Genomic DNA, 16,801 nt, shown 5'->3' on the forward strand with positions numbered 1-16,801 from the left:
AAATTATGCAGAGGTTGCGGGGGTGTCCCCCGCAGGGTCCATGTGTGAATTTTGCCGCAAAAATATGCCGATATTTTTGCATCGCAATATTTTTGCGGCGGAATTAACACATGGGCCCACTTAACAGGCCGGTTCATGGAATTAATGTGCGCCGAAAATCTCTGCACAAGCGTGCAAATCGTAGTACAAGTGCAAAAATCACAGCGAAAGCCGCGCACATCGATTCATGGAAGTCCGTGCGCGTGTAAATCCATGGATGTGCGCTAAAATCCTGCTTGGCGCACGCGGGCACACACGGCAACAAACAGCGTGCGCTACGCGCACAGGGAAAGTGCACATAGCGCGGCGCACACAACAAAAGTAGTCGGAACTCGGGGCGTAACACGCGGAATGGGGAACAACGTGTGAAAATGTGGGCGTTACGGGGGAAGTACAGGAGGCAAATGCGCGGAACGCCCACACGCGCGCCTACAACACCTATTCATGGAATCGAACAGGGCTAACACGTGCGCCAAAAAAGACGCGCTAATCCGGAAACACATACGCCAGCAGGAAGCAGGCGTACACGGACCCGCGCAGCATAAAAGTGCGTGCAAACAACAAACAAGCTCAGACGCTACGATGAATATACCGTTCCTCGCAGCAGTGGTCGTGGGATACCGCAGGAGGAGGAGGAGGATAGTCAGGGCCAGAATTTTTACACCCAGGACCAGCCTTTTTGGGATGCCTGATGACCAGGTGTATGGGAGGAACAGATTTCCACCTCACATAATACTCGACCTGGTCAATGAGTGGGAGGATGACCTCACATCACCCACCCTGTGCTCCCAAGCACTGAGCCCCTTGGAAAATGTGCTCAATGTACTGCACTTCTTGGCCACTCGTTAATTTCAGCAGACAAGTGCCATAGTGGGGGGGTGTCACAGGCCACCCAGTCACGCTGCTTACACCAGGTGTTGGCCATCATGACTGCATGCCCATCAGTCCGCAGGCACATATACCTGCCCAGAACACCTGCAGAAAGGCAGGCTGCCGTCCAGGATTTTTACGGGGTGGCACACTTCCCCAAAGTGCTAGGTGCCATTGATTGCACCCATGTGGCTCTACGTCCTCCCAGTGCAACTGAGCACATCTATAGAAACCGCAAGCACTGGCATTCCATCAACGTGCAGATAGTATGTGATGCCAAGGGAATCATCACCTCAGTATATGCCAACTATCCAGGGTCCACCCATGACAGTTTCATTTACAGAATGTCAACCATAAACCGGGACCTAGAAGCTGGGCGGCATGGAGATACATGGCTGCTTGGTGAGTATAAATGCCACTGCACATGCATGCATGTCAGATACTGAGTAATGTCACAACCCCACTAATGATACCCATCATCACCTCCCCAGGGGACAGTGCCTACCCTCTGAGCACCTGCATGATGAGGCCAATTCGGAACCCCACCACACCACCCGAGCGAAGATGCAACACAGCCCATATTGCAACCCGGGGCATAGTGGAGCGCACATTCGGAGTGCTCAAGTCACGCTTTCGCTCTCTTGACCGCTCTGGTGGTCAGCTGCTATACGCTCCCCCAGTAGTGTGCAGGATCATAGTGGCAGCATGTGTCCTGCACAATGTTGCAGCACGCCAGGGCCTGCCGGTGGACATGGTGGTGCTCCCACATCCCCAACCACATGCACGGCCGCTGCGCATGGGAGGGGAAAGGGCACGTGGTGAGACAGCCCGTACGCAGCTGGTGGATAATTACTTCACCTAAAATCACACCCCTGTGGAGTGCACACAGCCCTGGCACATACCAACTGACAATCAATGATGATGACATAAGGGATAGTCAACTGTCACAACCATACCAGCCTGAGATTGGTCACCTGGAAGTGTCACATTGTGTGCATCCCTACCTACCGAAACGACAACCAATGCTGTGTCACAAAAAGAGACACATTTATGCAGCATGAATGACAACCCCCTTGCAAAATACAACATGAAAATAGTGCTATGTCACCCAACCCCTCCCCATCTCCGCCACCCAACACACCATGGCATGTCATGCAATGTGAAAGCAAACAAAGGAATGCACAACGCCTGACACAAGTCTCACAAAGTGCACTGTCCCAAATGGAAACAGGCCACAGACAATATGCTCCCAGTAATCAATAACAAACAGCACGCATGACCAAATACTTAAGAGCAACACAATACAGCAACACAGCATGAAACATTGCCAAAATATGAAAGTACAAACTCAAAGTAGTGCAAGTCTTACAACCTGAATAAGCCAGCACATCGACCCCTTCCAACTGCAGAGTGTTGCTGTCAGGCACATGTGTCAGTGTACTGCATACAACATGAACTGCATCTGCAAAGGAGACGGCCTTGTGAAGACATGAAGAAGGTACCTGCGAATAAGGAGGAAGACATGGATGCACAAGCACATATGAATACACCATGCAGTGTTCAATACAACAACAATACCCACTAGGGATGTCCACACAGTATTGACTACAGACTGCCCACACAGCTCATGGGAGCCCAATGTAACTGTGTAAGTCACTGTCACTTGGTCACACCCTTTGCAAGCCCATGGATACGGGAAGCAGGAGGGGTGTGTGTGTCAGGAACCCAAGCATCTAATCTAAACACAGGACAAGCCTGCATGTGCCCAGCCAGAATATACAGTGGATGCCCATGGGAGCCACACAAGCCAACACACTGAAAAAAAAATAAAAATAAAAAAAATATCAAAAATGGCCATGTGGTGGTCAGGGGGGGCACCCAGGAGGTTCGAGGACAGGGTGCACACCAACACCAACCTGCGTGGATGTTGCGGAAAAAAGAATACCTCCATGGGCTCATGGCCTGCACAGCTATGCCATTGTGGGAGAACTGCTGTCGCTCTCTTCTCCCTCTGCTGCTGCATCAGGAGGTGGTGGTGCTATGGGAGGCAGCCCACGCAAAACCCTGGTATGGTCCTCCATGGCAGCAAGCATGCGGGTGTGGCAGGCCTGATTCTGGAGGATGATAGTGCGGAGATCCCCATGCAGCACTTCACGGGTTGCCTGCATTTCTGCAGGCATGGTCTCGCGTGATGCCCGGATCTCCTCATGGGTAGTCTGCAGCTTTGCTGAGAGCGAACGTGTGAGCTGCTCCAGCTGCTGTTCTGCCCTAAAATTTCGGGAAGCCTCAAGTTCACCCAGAGTCTCCCTGAGGTTATGGAGTTCTACCCTCAGGGCTTCCCTGTGGCCCTGTGACTCTATTGATATGGCTTCGCGCAGAGTCTCCAGTGCCGCCCGTCGGTCCCTGTTGGACGCCAACATGTCTTCCCTGTGTGATTGGCAAATGGAGTCTGTTGCCTGCTGTTGTTACTCCATCTGCCTTTCAGGGGGAAGAATGGAAGTGTCCACCCTCTCCATTGCCTGAGCCATCATTTCAACCGATGCTCCCTGTTGTGCTGCTATACTGTAAATGGTGTTTTCCCATACAGTATTGCCTGGTGGAGCACGGCCACCGCGTCGGCGAGCACCACACCTGTTTGGGGCAAGGCGATCTGCACCTTGCTGTGCCGGCACTGCCTGAGGCTGCAGGACTGCATTCCCCCTCTGATCTGCTGGCCCAGGAACAGGATCAGATGTTGTGGAGTGTGACCCTGGATCCGTAACCGCCAAAGGCGGATTTACCAACACTGACATCCCCATAGAGGGTTCTACCCCTGGTACAGGTGGGTTGGACAGAACAGAATCCCTGCCAGAAACACTCACCTGCGACTGCACATAAGTCTAATCATCCGATTCAGCACCTGAATAGAGGTCTGGGGAGGTGCACCCAGAGACACCCCTGGACAGTATGGTCTGCAGTAAGATTGGGGTTTCACCCACCACCACACCACGTCCCCCACTGGTGCCCGGTCGTGCCTGAGATTCCTCCTGGGTCTGCACCATCTCATCAACCTCAACAGCATCAAGTGCGTCATCACCTGCAAAAACATGAAAGACAAAAAATGGAAACAGACATGAACACCATAGCACACACATAGGCCTGACAAGCCAGAGATCCAGTACATGATTTACACACGTCCCACATGACTATAACCCTGGCATGCATGCACTGTCAATGAGTTGGAAGGGGAGGCAAAAAGCAGACACTGAGGACACCAAGATGGAAAAGCAACACATTTGCTGCATGCTGGGTAGCACTGGCATCACACATTAGCCTGTGAGTGACATGTCCAATACACATACATGACACATGCCAGCACACAGATGGCATGTAGCATAGCCATGGTACATTTGACAAGTACAGCCATATGTCAGTGAATGAGTACTGTCACCCACCCATGTGAGATGGACATGATGAGATGAAAAATTGCTACATAGTGTGACAAAACACGCATGTGCCACACACTGCAACACATCCAGTGTACAATAATACAGTGATGGCAGGCAGATGTACACATCAATGGTTGGTTTCTTCAACATGACAGGAAACAACTATCATGTACCACATTCAAACAGGCCCCAAAAATGAATGTGAGCAGGCCAATACTCAATCAGCCTGAATGGTCTAATCATTCACATCACAAGGTAACAAATGTGGGACAATGTGGGGTGTAATCAATGACAGAAGCATGTCACATGTGTGGCATTAGGGCTGATAAATGCGTTGCAAAAATTGGAGAATTTAAACAATCAGCCTGAATGAACCCTGAAAAAATCTGAACAATGTTGTTGCAAGATGACAGTTCAAGGGCAACTGCAGTAATGTTGCGCTAATTGGCTACTGTGGGCAGAAGGGATACTGTCATACCCAAATTCAAAGCCGGTGAATGTTTTGGAGATAGCACATGGGTGACCCATACCACTCAGGAGTACACACCCTCACCTGGCACTCAATCAGAACCCGTCACCCAAACAACATACACATGGATTACTCACACATGCATGGGCACTCACCGGACAATGCGTCGTAATCTGGTAGGTCTCCCACGCCTTGGATCTGTTCCTCTGTGACGAAGGTTCCAGCAACAGACTCATGTTCAGTGAGTTGGTTGTCCTCTGGTGGAGACCCACCGCGAGTCACCAGAGTAGAGGCATGATTTGAGGCCAGCTTGTTCTTTGCTCTGCGTTTCAGGTCATTCCACCACTTGTAGCAATCATCAGCTGTGCGCCTAACAAATCCAAGGGCACTAATGATGTCCGCGATGGTGTGCCAGTGTGCCTTACGTTGACCAGGTGTGGTCTTGCACCCTGCAGTCACCACCATTTCGCGGCTATGTGCCGACACATAGGCCACAAGTGCATCAAGTTCGGCGTCATTAATGCTTGGCTTCCTTGACATGCCAGAGTGTGTAGCCGTGTCTTGGGGTCTCAGCCTGTAGTGCCAGAGCACCCTTCTTCCTCTTTTTCAAAGGTGGTGCGGATCCTGAGTGGCTTACGCTGCTCTGGTCAGTAGGGGCAGAAGCGCCGGTGGACTGGATACTAGGAGTGTACGAATGCACAATGACCATAGGTCTTGGTGCAGACATTGGCTGCAGGGTGATGTTGGCAGGGCCAACGTCGGTTTGATGGACCTGGACCGACACTGTCCCGGCTGGGAGACTCAGAGCTGGGGTGGATAGAGCTGCAGCTGCCCCTGCAGCCTCCCCACTCTGCCTACTTGGGGCAGCAGATGACATTGCTGCCCCAGATCCACGTGGCCTGGTGACAGCAACTTGCACCGCCACACGTGGCTTAGACTTACTGACCTGGAAGTCAGCCTGGGAGTTATCCTGTGCCGGTTCAGGTTCCAAAATGGGCTGGTCCAACAAGGGCTGAGCTGGGATGGTGTCAGCTACGTTTCCCACAACCATTGGGGGGGCATGGGTGTCCCTGATTGGTCCTCCACACACGTGGGTCTAGGGGCACCCTGCAAATCCTGGCCATGTACCCTACCGCGTCCACCACTCCCACCTTTTGGAGGTCGGCCACCTTTGCCTCCCTTACCGCTTGGTCGCCTCCCAACCATGGCACTGATGTTGTTGTGCATATGGGAGTAGCAGTAAACTATTGTCCTGGGCAATTGGGGGTGAAAGGGGTAGGGTACTAGATGGAATTCGTACTATAGTGCTCTAGCAAGGCTTTCTGTGACCGCTGGGGGAAGATGACGGGTCACGCAGCACACAGGCACCCTGAAAAAAAAATGAACGTGCACGCAACCCCTCGTAGACCACGTGCGTGGAAAAATGAACCCGCACTATGCTGTGGCACCCAGAAACACAAAAATAAGCGTACGCGTAATACACGCAGCCTACAATGACCTCTGAAGGGGTACGCGACACACGGGGCAAGCACAGTTGGTAAATACGTGCGCGACTCACCGTATGCCTGGAAAAAGAATGTGAAAAAGATGCGCGTGTGCGCGTTGGCAACACCCCCGCCAAAAGATAATTGTACGCTGTCTGAGGAAACAGGACAAAAGAAGCAGTGAACGCTGTTTGAGGAAACAGCCCAAAATAAGAATTGAACGCTGTTAGAGGTAACAGGGAGTACGAACTTGAACCATTGTGAAGTAATCGCTGGTGAACCGACTAGAAGTACAAAATTCACCCACTCGCTCTCCACGAAAAGCACGTACAAGAAAATGGCGTCCTACACGTACCTTTTCAACCGGCTCACACGTAAAACGTCACTTACGCGTGTACGCGCTAAGGCCCTTTCCTCCAATTACACGAGCTGACACTCGGACGTGCAGTTTTTGCACGTGTACAATGAACATGCACCTGTGTTGAGGGAAACGCCCCTTGCGCGTCACGTCACAGACGCGCTTACGCGCTAAGGGCCTTTGGTCCAATGAATTCGCGTATGTGCTGTGTCTTCACGTGCTGATTCACTATGCACCCGTCATGAGGGAAACACCCGCGCGCATAACGTCACAGACGCGCTTACACGCTAAGGGTCTTTCCTCGAATTACATGCTGACGTGCAATTTTTTCACGTGCCAAATCACTCCGTATCAAGCTGGCCACGCAACAACACACGGAAGACCACGCTCCTGCCCAGAAGGCCGAATAACTTTCCCCAAGAGCCCCGAGCACGCTCCCACCTGCCATCTGCTGCTGCCTGCCCGCCTGCTGCCCACGTGCCCTGCTATTTGCTGCCTGCATGTCAGCCAGGGGTGCAGTTGCTGTGACCACCCCTGCTGGAACCAAAGACTCCTGACTGGGATACCATCGCTCCACAGCCCAGCCCCAGGACCCAGTTGCCCACCCACACCTGCCTCTGGGGTTGCCATGTCGGGCACAACACAATCTGGCACCACTGGCAACCCCCAGCCAGAGAGGCAGAGGGCCACCAGCTTCAGTGCCAGGGAAGTTGGTGTCCTGGTGGAGCAAGTCCTGGGGCAGTATGATGCCCTCTTTCGAAGTTTGCACGCCGACAATGAAGGACGGACCAGGATCTGGATGGACATCGTGACTGCCATCAACGAGGAGGGGGTGGAAGTCCACGACATCAAACATGTCCGGAAGCGCTGGGAGGACTTCAGGTTCAGGACCCTCGACAAGGCCCAGTGCCTCTTGATGGCATTCGGATGCCAAGGGGCGCCGGGGCCAGCTGTCAGACCACCAAATGAGGGTCCTGGAACGCATACGCCCAGTGCTCCACGTCCAGGTCCTTGAGAGGCAGACCCGCCTGGAGTCGAGCGGTAAGTGTACATGCATACTGATTGGACACTGTGCGTGTTGTGGTGTGCCAGTAGTGTGCAGGTTATACATGTGTTTTTGTAGGGCCATGTATGGATGTGTATGTACAGGGGCGTGAGGCTGACACATGTGAGTCCTCTCATGTGTGAGACACATGGATGGTGTATGTGTTGGTAAGCATGCAGGCCAAATGCAGGTGTGGGAACACACAAGTTTGCATTTCTGTGTATGTACATTGGCATGGTTGTGGTGTCACACATGGATGGTGGTTCCAGCTGCATGTATCTGCACTATGTGCATGTGTGTGTATTTGACAAGTGTGCAACTGTGATGCAACATGGATGCATGTGGCACTGACATGTAGAAGGCTGAATGCCAGATGTGACATGGGTGGCGATCTCATCACTGTGACAGTTCGTGGACATGTACACATGCATGTAAGTGTGTTGGTGTGTGTGCATGTGTTGTGCACTCCCCATGTTTCATGTGATGTCAGGCTCACCTTCGGATGCTGATGCTGTTGTATGTGTATGGATGGTGCTGCCTGGTGCAATATTGCTGTGGAATTGCTCATGTGTGTGAGTAGAAATGACATGTGTGTTAGGGTGTGTGATGCCATGTCTGAAGTTTGACACTGCCACTCATGTACAACTGTCATGTGTGTATCAGTCCATTGTACAGTGCCCTGATGCCTGTGTTCTATCTCTCCCTGTCTGCAGCGTCAACTGATGAAGAGGGAGGAGAGGGTGCTGTGTAGCAAGACGACAGGGATCGCACCACCAGCCGGAGACGCAAGGCCCGGCTTCCCTCCCAGATTGTCATCTCTTCGGGGAGTGAGGAGTCTGGTGCCATGTCCCAGGCCGCAGCTGCCGAGGGTAGGTCCAAGAGGCGGAGGTCGGAGATGGACTCCTCGGCAGCAGAAGGGGCAGCTGAGACCCCACAGGGTCCGACGGAGGAAGATGGCATGGAGTCATCTAGGTTGGTGGGGGGTTTGGTGGAGGAGGAGCCCGGCCGTGGAAGGGACACACAGGGGGTCTGGAGGTGGGGATTCCACTGGTGCTAGTGGTGCAGTGCAGGGGCAGGGACAGAAGGCAGCACAGGCCACCGCGGAGGTGCCTGTGTGCAATCCTGTCCGTGATCTTGTGACTGCATCATCCGGCACCAGCAGGGATGCCTACGTCCAGACCCGTTTTCAGGGAGGGGATGGGCGCACAACAACTGGCCTTCTTCTCCCTGCAGACGTGGCTATCCGGGACCGGGTTGAGCCTGTCCTGGCTGGGATAGCGTTGCGTCAACAGGGAATGCGAGGTTACCTGCAGTGTTTTCGTGAAGACACTGCACGTCATCTCGGATGCATCTTTTACCGCGTTGACCTACTGGCACGGGTCACCAGTGCTGGATTCCTCCGTATGCTGGACCTTCTTGCAACCCCCTCCTCACCTGAACCCCCTACGCGCCAGTCCTCCTCCATGCCATCTTCCCACCCATGTATCACCTGGGTACCCTGTGGAGCTGCCTCTGACCCAGCGGCCAGGCTGGTGGAGGACACATCCCTGCCACAGTCGGGAGTCGGACGTACAGCAGGGGTGGCCACCACGACAACTGCACCCCAGCCGGAGGAGGACGTGCAGGCAGCAAGAGCTAGGGTGCAGGCACAGGCACAGCAGCAGCAGCAACATGGTGGGAGCAATGATGGCTCGGGGCCTTCAACATCGGAGGGGCAGGCATTGACCAGAGGGCAGGAGGACCCAGGATTACAAGTGTCTTCCGTGTGGCAGCGGTTGGGCCACGCCATAGATGCGGAGCGGCAGCGGGCGGAAGAGGCACGGCTCACAATGGTCAGGGCAGAGAACTCCATGCGGAGGGCACTGAGGCAGGCCAAGTGCCTCGAGGCAATTCGCAGGGAGTTGGAGGTCAACATGTCATCGTCCCTGCGAACCCTCGGGGCCATGGAAGAGGACCGCCTCCAGGACATTGAGCGGTAGTTCGATAATGCCCTGTCCCGGGACATCAAAAAGTGAGCCATCGGACTAGCCCGCTGCCATTTTAAATAGTTAGTTAGTTAGTTAGTGTTAGGTTTCATTTTTGTTTTCATTTTTTTTGGGGCGCTTGGACAATACCCCACATTTTTGTATTTCATCCTTGTAAATAGTTGGAGTGTGGATTTGTCAGCATTTTCTTTTTTGATTTTTCCATGGAGCAATGGATTTTACTTTTTCATTTCTGTTTGGATTTGCTTTGTTGGAGGGAGGCTTTGGAGACATTTTTGATTTCATATATTTTGGATTCTGATTTTCTTTTTTTATCATTATGCAACATTCTGCATTGTTTTCCTTATGTCCATTGTTTGGTGTTTAAATTTGTTTCACCACATTTTTTGTTCAATACATTTTTTCCCGTACTTCAATGTGTGGTATTCTCTCATTGGTTTCATGCATGTCACGATGTGGGTTTTCACATTCACTGGCACCCATTGTGTATGTGTGACAGACATGTGTTGATGTACATACATGCCATTTGGGTTGTTTCATGTAATGGCCATTTCAATGTGGGGTTTATGTTATGCTTGGTTGGTTATTTGGGCAGGGGTGGCATGCTGTGGGATTTGGGTGGCCATGAGGGCCATGATTGTGGGTCATGTTGACGTGTTGGGGGGACATGAGTGGGGGCCTGCTGGCAGGTGCCCTTAACTGCTGGGTGGGTGGGTGGGTGGGTGGGTGAAGGGACATGAGTGGGGGCCTGCTGGCAGGTGCCCTTCACTGCTGGGTGGGTGGGGGGACATGAGTGGGGGCCTGCTGGCAGGTGCCCTTCACTGCTGGGTGGGTGGGGGGACATGAGTGGGGGCCTGCTGGCAGGTGCTTTTCACTCCTGGATGGGGGGACATGAGCCAGTGCTCACTTATGCATGTGACATGTGGGCTGGCTGGGGAGCTTTGCCAGGGTGGATGGGCTGCAATGTGTTCACCTGTGTTCTGGTCTGCCTGCAGGCCCTGGGGAGGGGTGTGAGGGCACACCTGGGAGGACACACACTGCCAATTCATTTGGGCACCCCAGAAATACACGTGCCCCGCTCGCACAGGGCCTACCGCATGTGAAACTCCACTGCGAATCCCAGTAATACACGTGCCCCGCTGCCCCAAGGCCTATCGCGTGTGAAACTTCCCGCGAACCCCAGAAATACACGTGCCCCGCTCACACAGGGCCTACCGCATGTGAAACTCCACTGCGAATCCCAGTAATACACGTGCCCCGCTCGCCCAAGGGCTGTCGCGTGCGAAACTTCCCGTGAACCCCAGTAATACACATGCCCCGCTCGCCCAAGGCCTATCGCATGTGAAACTTCCCGCGAACCCCAGAAATACACGTGCCCCACTCGCACAGGGCCTACCACGTGTGAAACTTCCTGCGAACCCCAGTAATACACGTGCCCCGCTCGCGCTAGGCCTATCGTGTGTGAAACTTCCCGCGAATGAGCTGGGTACGTGTATTCCGAGGGGTGCGCGGGGAGTTTTACACACGTTTTCGTGGTTGGGGGGCTGTATGCTGGTCCACTGACCTGTGCGCCATGTACTGGATTTGTGCGCTGTTCATGGTGCACGGGGCGGGGTTGGGGGCGTAACTGGCGCTGCTGCAGGGTCGCTGTGCCACTCTGCGCCACGGCTGCTTAGGGATGTTAAAATCCATGAATATGCTGTGCGCCGAAATAGGTTTTGGCGCACGCGGCTGGAGCAGACTGCCGCACGCGCACACTGTGCGCCAGCCACGTGCACCACTTGTGCGCTGAATTCTATGAATTACCCCGTAAATGTGCACATAGTGTGAGAAACTTTTCCAAATGTTTTTTATACCCGTGTAATTTGCGGCGTGGTTGCTACACTTCAACACTTGCATTGCCACCTCCTGGGCTCTCCTTCATACTCTTGTTAGAAGGCTCACTTTCTGTAGGAAGTTATGTGTCGGAGTGTGTGTATTTGAACATACAGTACAGTATGTTTGTACAGTACAGTATGCTCAGCTTTTTTAATTTATTTTTTAATTTTTATTCTAACATTTAGTTTATACAAACTTTTATTACATAACACACAAAAAAAACATCGATTGACATCTAAATGTTCAGTATATTTCCAAAGTTAGCCAGTTATACTCTTCATTCTATCACACGTCCTAATAGGGTGCCCTAAAAACTAAGATCAGTTACATCATTTCACAATTCCACCTGACATAATACTATCACACATTCACTTCTATTCTCACCCAGGAATGATCTTCACCTCCGGATCCTTCACTAGGACTTTATCCCAAAATAATCTATCACCACCTTGCTGACTCTGGTGTAAATTGGGCAGGCTTAAGTTAACTAACACATGGCATAAGTTACACATGTAACCGCCTGCCTTTTTCTAACCCTCCCTAAGGAGTTTAGTGACCAGCTTGATGCATTCAATGGGCACAACACACTGAGGGCATTAGTCACTATCGGAAAGAAGTGCTTACCTCCAGTCTAGGGGCCTGATTCACAAAGGTGTCTACTGGACCAAGTCAGGACATGCCCGTGAGCAGAGCTTAATACCAACTGCTAGCTTCTATCTGATGCACAATCCCTGCAAATGATTGACAGTTTTGCGACAGGGCATCTCCAGATTTGCTCCAGGTTCAGACTTTGTGAATCAGGCATAGGTTATTAGGTGCACTTCTGAGATGCGCATGCGCGTCTCCTGACTTGCTCCAGGGCGGTCCTTTGTGATTAAGGCCCTACAAGTGTAATTTACACAAACGTGCAAATGACTGAAATGTACTTGAAGCGTTGTGAAACAGCCTGCATGTGCCTGTACCTCCAACACACAGTGACCCTGGGAAATTTGATTGTTGGCGCCATATTGTCGATTCAGAAATGTTCAGTGAAATGTGAGTAATGTTCACTTGAGTCTACTTTTTATTTTTTTATTTTTACATCTGATAATGGTGAACAGCACTGCAGGACAGGCATGATGGATCCGGATGGGGTTCTTGACATGCTATGTGTGCCCCCCTCAATCAGTTTCATCTTTCTTTTCAGGTGGGGTCATACTTCGGAGCAGAACTATGCACACTGGACATGAAGGGCGATGGGATCACGGACCTCTTGCTCATTGCTGCCCCCGTGTACCAATCTCAACAAGCCAGCGGGATTGTGCTTGTGTACAAATTCAGCCGAAGCACGGTGAGCCCAGGATGGGTCTGCGTCTTGCATGTTAATGGGCATGTACTCGATTGCTGTTCTTCATCCGACCACCACAAGTGATGTGTACTGAAATGACAATTTGTGCACCCCAACACTTCAGGAAACTAATTTTTAGGTCTGTTAGGGTGTATGGAACACAAAAAGCACGGCACTCGTGGGGGGACATTTAAACTTTATTCCTCTCTCTTCCTAACATACATTTTCTGAACCTCCCTTTCCGTCCCTCTTTCGTCATTTCCTCTCTCCTTCCATGTCCCGTATCCCTCTCCAGGGTTCCAGCTTCTTAAAGGGCCAGTGGGCCGCCTCATAACACCACCCCCTTCACATAAATCCTTTGGTCCATCTCATATTTCTTCCACTAGCCGATGTGGTGTTCTAATGATTCTTCAAGGCCTCCCTGTGTCCGGCCCCCATCTCTCCTGGATCCATTGGTCCTGTGGCTCCACTCGACTGCTGCGCATGTTCTCCTGAGTCTGCATCTTTTGCCGCTTTCTCACTTATCTCCTCCTCAGATTCTCTCAGCAAGTGTTTGAAATGTGAGACGTTTCTTGTTATCTCCTGCCTCTTGCGCTCTAGGACAAAACCATCGTCCCTTTGACTCCAATTACTTGAAACGGTGTTGCCACACAGTTCTAGTCTGTCTTCTTTTGCATCTGTTTTCTCACCAGGGAGTCTTTCCCTATACCGAATACCTTTGGTTTGGCTGCAGACCGGTAAGTCTGCTCTCTTGTCTGTTGCTTGATCTGGGCTTCCCTTCTTCGAACGTCTTCATCTCTCTCTCTCTCCTCTGCCTGCAGAAATTCTGGGAAAAGGCAATACCAGTTGGTAGGCCATCATGAGATCATCCAGTGTTTTTTTGCTGGCGTCATTCGGAGTGTTTCTATAATGAACCAATGCGGGGATCGTTCCTTTATTTAAGGACAGAGATCTACTTGGTAATTACAGGCCCATTTCTCTCTTGGACGCAAGTGGGAAGATTTTTGCTGAGGCTGTATTTGAACACATGGAGGCCTAGATTGAGGAACATCATGCCATTCATCACATAGAGTCTGCTTTCCAAACTAATACAAGCACTCCTGATCAAAGCCTGTGGCTTCAACTAGTCTGTAGCAAGTATCTTATCTTGCAGAAGGCCTTTGTTTATACCATTTTCATTGACCTTAAAACGGCCTTTAATAGAGTCCCTAAGGTTAGGCTCTGGGAGGTTTTGGAAGGTTTGAATAACCCCCCCCCCCACCGTCACTCAGGGCCATCCAAGGCATCTATCAGAACAACGTGGCCGCGGTCAGATGGAAACTGGGTGGGAGCACGACCAAGCATTTTGGGGTTGAGATGGGAGTAAGGCAAGGTTGTGTTCTTACCCCAATGTTGTTCGGCCTTTTTGTCAATGGGATCTGCAAGAAATTATTGGGTCCCCCTACAGATGCCCCTTTGCTACTGGGAAATAAAATCCCGATACTTTTGTTTGCTGACGACATGGTCCTGATGTTGAAGTTGCAGTTGGGCAGCTTTATTGGATTTTGTAAAGAGAATGGGTTATCCATAAATGTCAGCAAAACAAACAGCCTTGTGTTCAAGGGGAATCAGGCAAAACAGAAACCCAGGATTAAGCAGGTGCCAGAGGGGCAACCAATTGAACAGTTGAACACTTATGATTATGTGGCCTGAGGGCAACAGACAATTGACATTGGACTGCCCAGTTAGATAAATCAAGCTTGTCCCTAAAGCAGTGGTCTTCAAACCTTTTTGGCCGGGGCCCTCCTGAGCAAAATTTGGGCAGGTCGGGACCCCCAGGTAATAATATCCCCATATATATGGTCGGCGTAAATAATATTGCCAGGAAAATGTTGTGGCGATATTATTTGGGTGACCATATATATGGGGACAGGGGCAAAAAAAAATGTAAAAAAAAGAAGAAAAAAAAAGTTTGGGGGTTGCGGGGGTGTCCCCCGCATGTTCCATGCAATAATGTCGCCACAAAAAACAGCCATTTTTCGGCGATATTTTTGCATGGCGAGATTTTTGTGGCGACATTATTACATGGAAGCAAATGGACAGTATATATTGCGCGCTGTCACCTGCTCCCATCACAGTCGCTGGGCTCCCTCATCCCACTCCTACCCAGTCCCTGGTCTCTCCCCACCCCATCACACACCCTTGGCTCTCCCACTCTGCTCCCACCACTATCCCATGGTGCCCGCCCATTGTGCTCCCAGCATAGTCCCTGGTTTCCCCCCATCCCGTTCCCAATACAGTCTGAGGGCCAGTGGCGGCTGGTGATTTTTTTAAGTGGAGGGGCATAACTATTTCCCACAAAAATGCCATAGCGACCGAGCATAGTGAGGGTGCCCAAACCAATAAAGAGGGGTTCGGGGGGGGGGGGGTTCCCCATGTGAATTTTTTTTAAATAATGGGTTAAAATGTTGCATTGTAGAGCATATTTTTACTAAAAAATTGGTAAATAGCCAAACAGTTTGCAATTGGTGCTGGGGGGCCCAGGGGGCAGGCATGACATTTTTTACTGGACATCTATGATAGATGTCCAGTAAAAAAAATACCATCCCTGTCCCCTGGGCCCCACTGGGCCTAACACAATCAACATGATTATGTGTGTATGCAAGGCGCTGCACATTCATACAGCAATCATTCACACGAGCATCCATCACCATACACTCACTCATAACATAAGCATACACGCATCCATACACATGTTTAAATAAAAACAATGAACATAAACATGCTTTCTGCATTGGCCTGCATGTGGGTGCTGAAACGCCCTGCTCCAGGCTGCTCTGTCCGTATGTGCGAGGAGGCGCAGGAGCTCCCCCTCGGACATACAGACATTCAGTGCCCCAGCCAGCATTTCCAATGAGCTATGCAATTCTGGCAAAGCAAAACACCCCAGCACTTGCATGGGTCAGTGAGCATGTGCGGCTGGGGAACTCAACTGAACTGTCAAAGGGAAACATTGTTTCCCTTTGACAGTTCAGCCAGCCCAGGAGCACTCCATCAGCTGGAAAAAGCAGCTGAGAGAGTCATCACTGTTTCACTGTTCTGGCTCCTTAGCTCCTCCATAATGGGGGAGGGGCCACTGGATGGGCGCCTCCTCGCCATTATGGATGAGCCGCCAGGCTCAGACTGGCCTATAGGGCAATGCCTGAACCAAAAATGTAAAATTCTAGCGTGGGCCAGTCAAAATGGGCCACTATTTTGGCCAATGTGGACCAGTTTGATGAGTTACTTAACTATGCAGTTAGTAATTTTGACCATTGTTGCTGAATATATCACAATTTACTTACATTTTAACACAAAGCACCCCCTTGGGTACTATTGAAACAGTGGGCCTCATTACAACCCTGGCGGGAGCTGTGCCGGTACAACCGGCACGGCTGCTGCCGGAGTTGCATCCGGGACCGGCACCTGCGAATGGGCAATTACCGGGTCATGCCGAGTTAGGCGAACCTGATAATTGCCCTTTCGCGGGTGCCGGAACCGGTAGATCCCCATTCCCATTGAGCCCCATAGGGCTTAATGGGAATGGGGAGCTCGGATGCACCGGCACCGTTAATAACGATGCCGGTGCATCCGACGAGCTGTGCTCGCGGGTGCCCCACGGCCTGCCAGGCCAGACCTGGTGGGCTGTCAGTCACCCGCGAGCACAACTCTTACTATGGCGGTACGGTAGCAACGGTGCCGGTAGCTTACCCGCACGGTTGTTACCGTACCGCCATAGTTGTAATGAGGCCCAGTCTGTGACTAAAGGAATGAATATCCATTTACAACTGCGGACCACTTTTTCATTGTTGCCTGAGACAGTTTCATGCTTCAGCCCGACCATGTGAGCCACCCCTGCCCATTTCTTCCAATCTAAAAAAACAAAAAACAAAGAGGAAA

General features: G+C 51.4%; 1 protein-coding gene across 2 annotated transcripts in view; it reads left to right on the forward strand.

The window, feature by feature from the left end:
• LOC138580852 (integrin alpha-D-like) overlaps positions 1-16,801 on the forward strand; it is a 750,488-nt gene that overhangs the window by 319,078 nt on the left and 414,609 nt on the right. For both annotated transcript variants that reach the window (XM_069651726.1, XM_069651727.1), the window contains exon 13: positions 12,743-12,886. In XM_069651726.1, coding sequence (XP_069507827.1) covers positions 12,743-12,886 — 144 coding nt within the window. The remainder of the gene's footprint in view (positions 1-12,742; positions 12,887-16,801) is intronic.

Source organism: Ambystoma mexicanum, chromosome 3p (genome assembly GCF_040938575.1).
Source record: "Ambystoma mexicanum isolate Mex_15411 chromosome 3p, UKY_AmexF1_1, whole genome shotgun sequence".
NCBI classification, from domain to species: Eukaryota; Metazoa; Chordata; class Amphibia; order Caudata; family Ambystomatidae; genus Ambystoma; species Ambystoma mexicanum.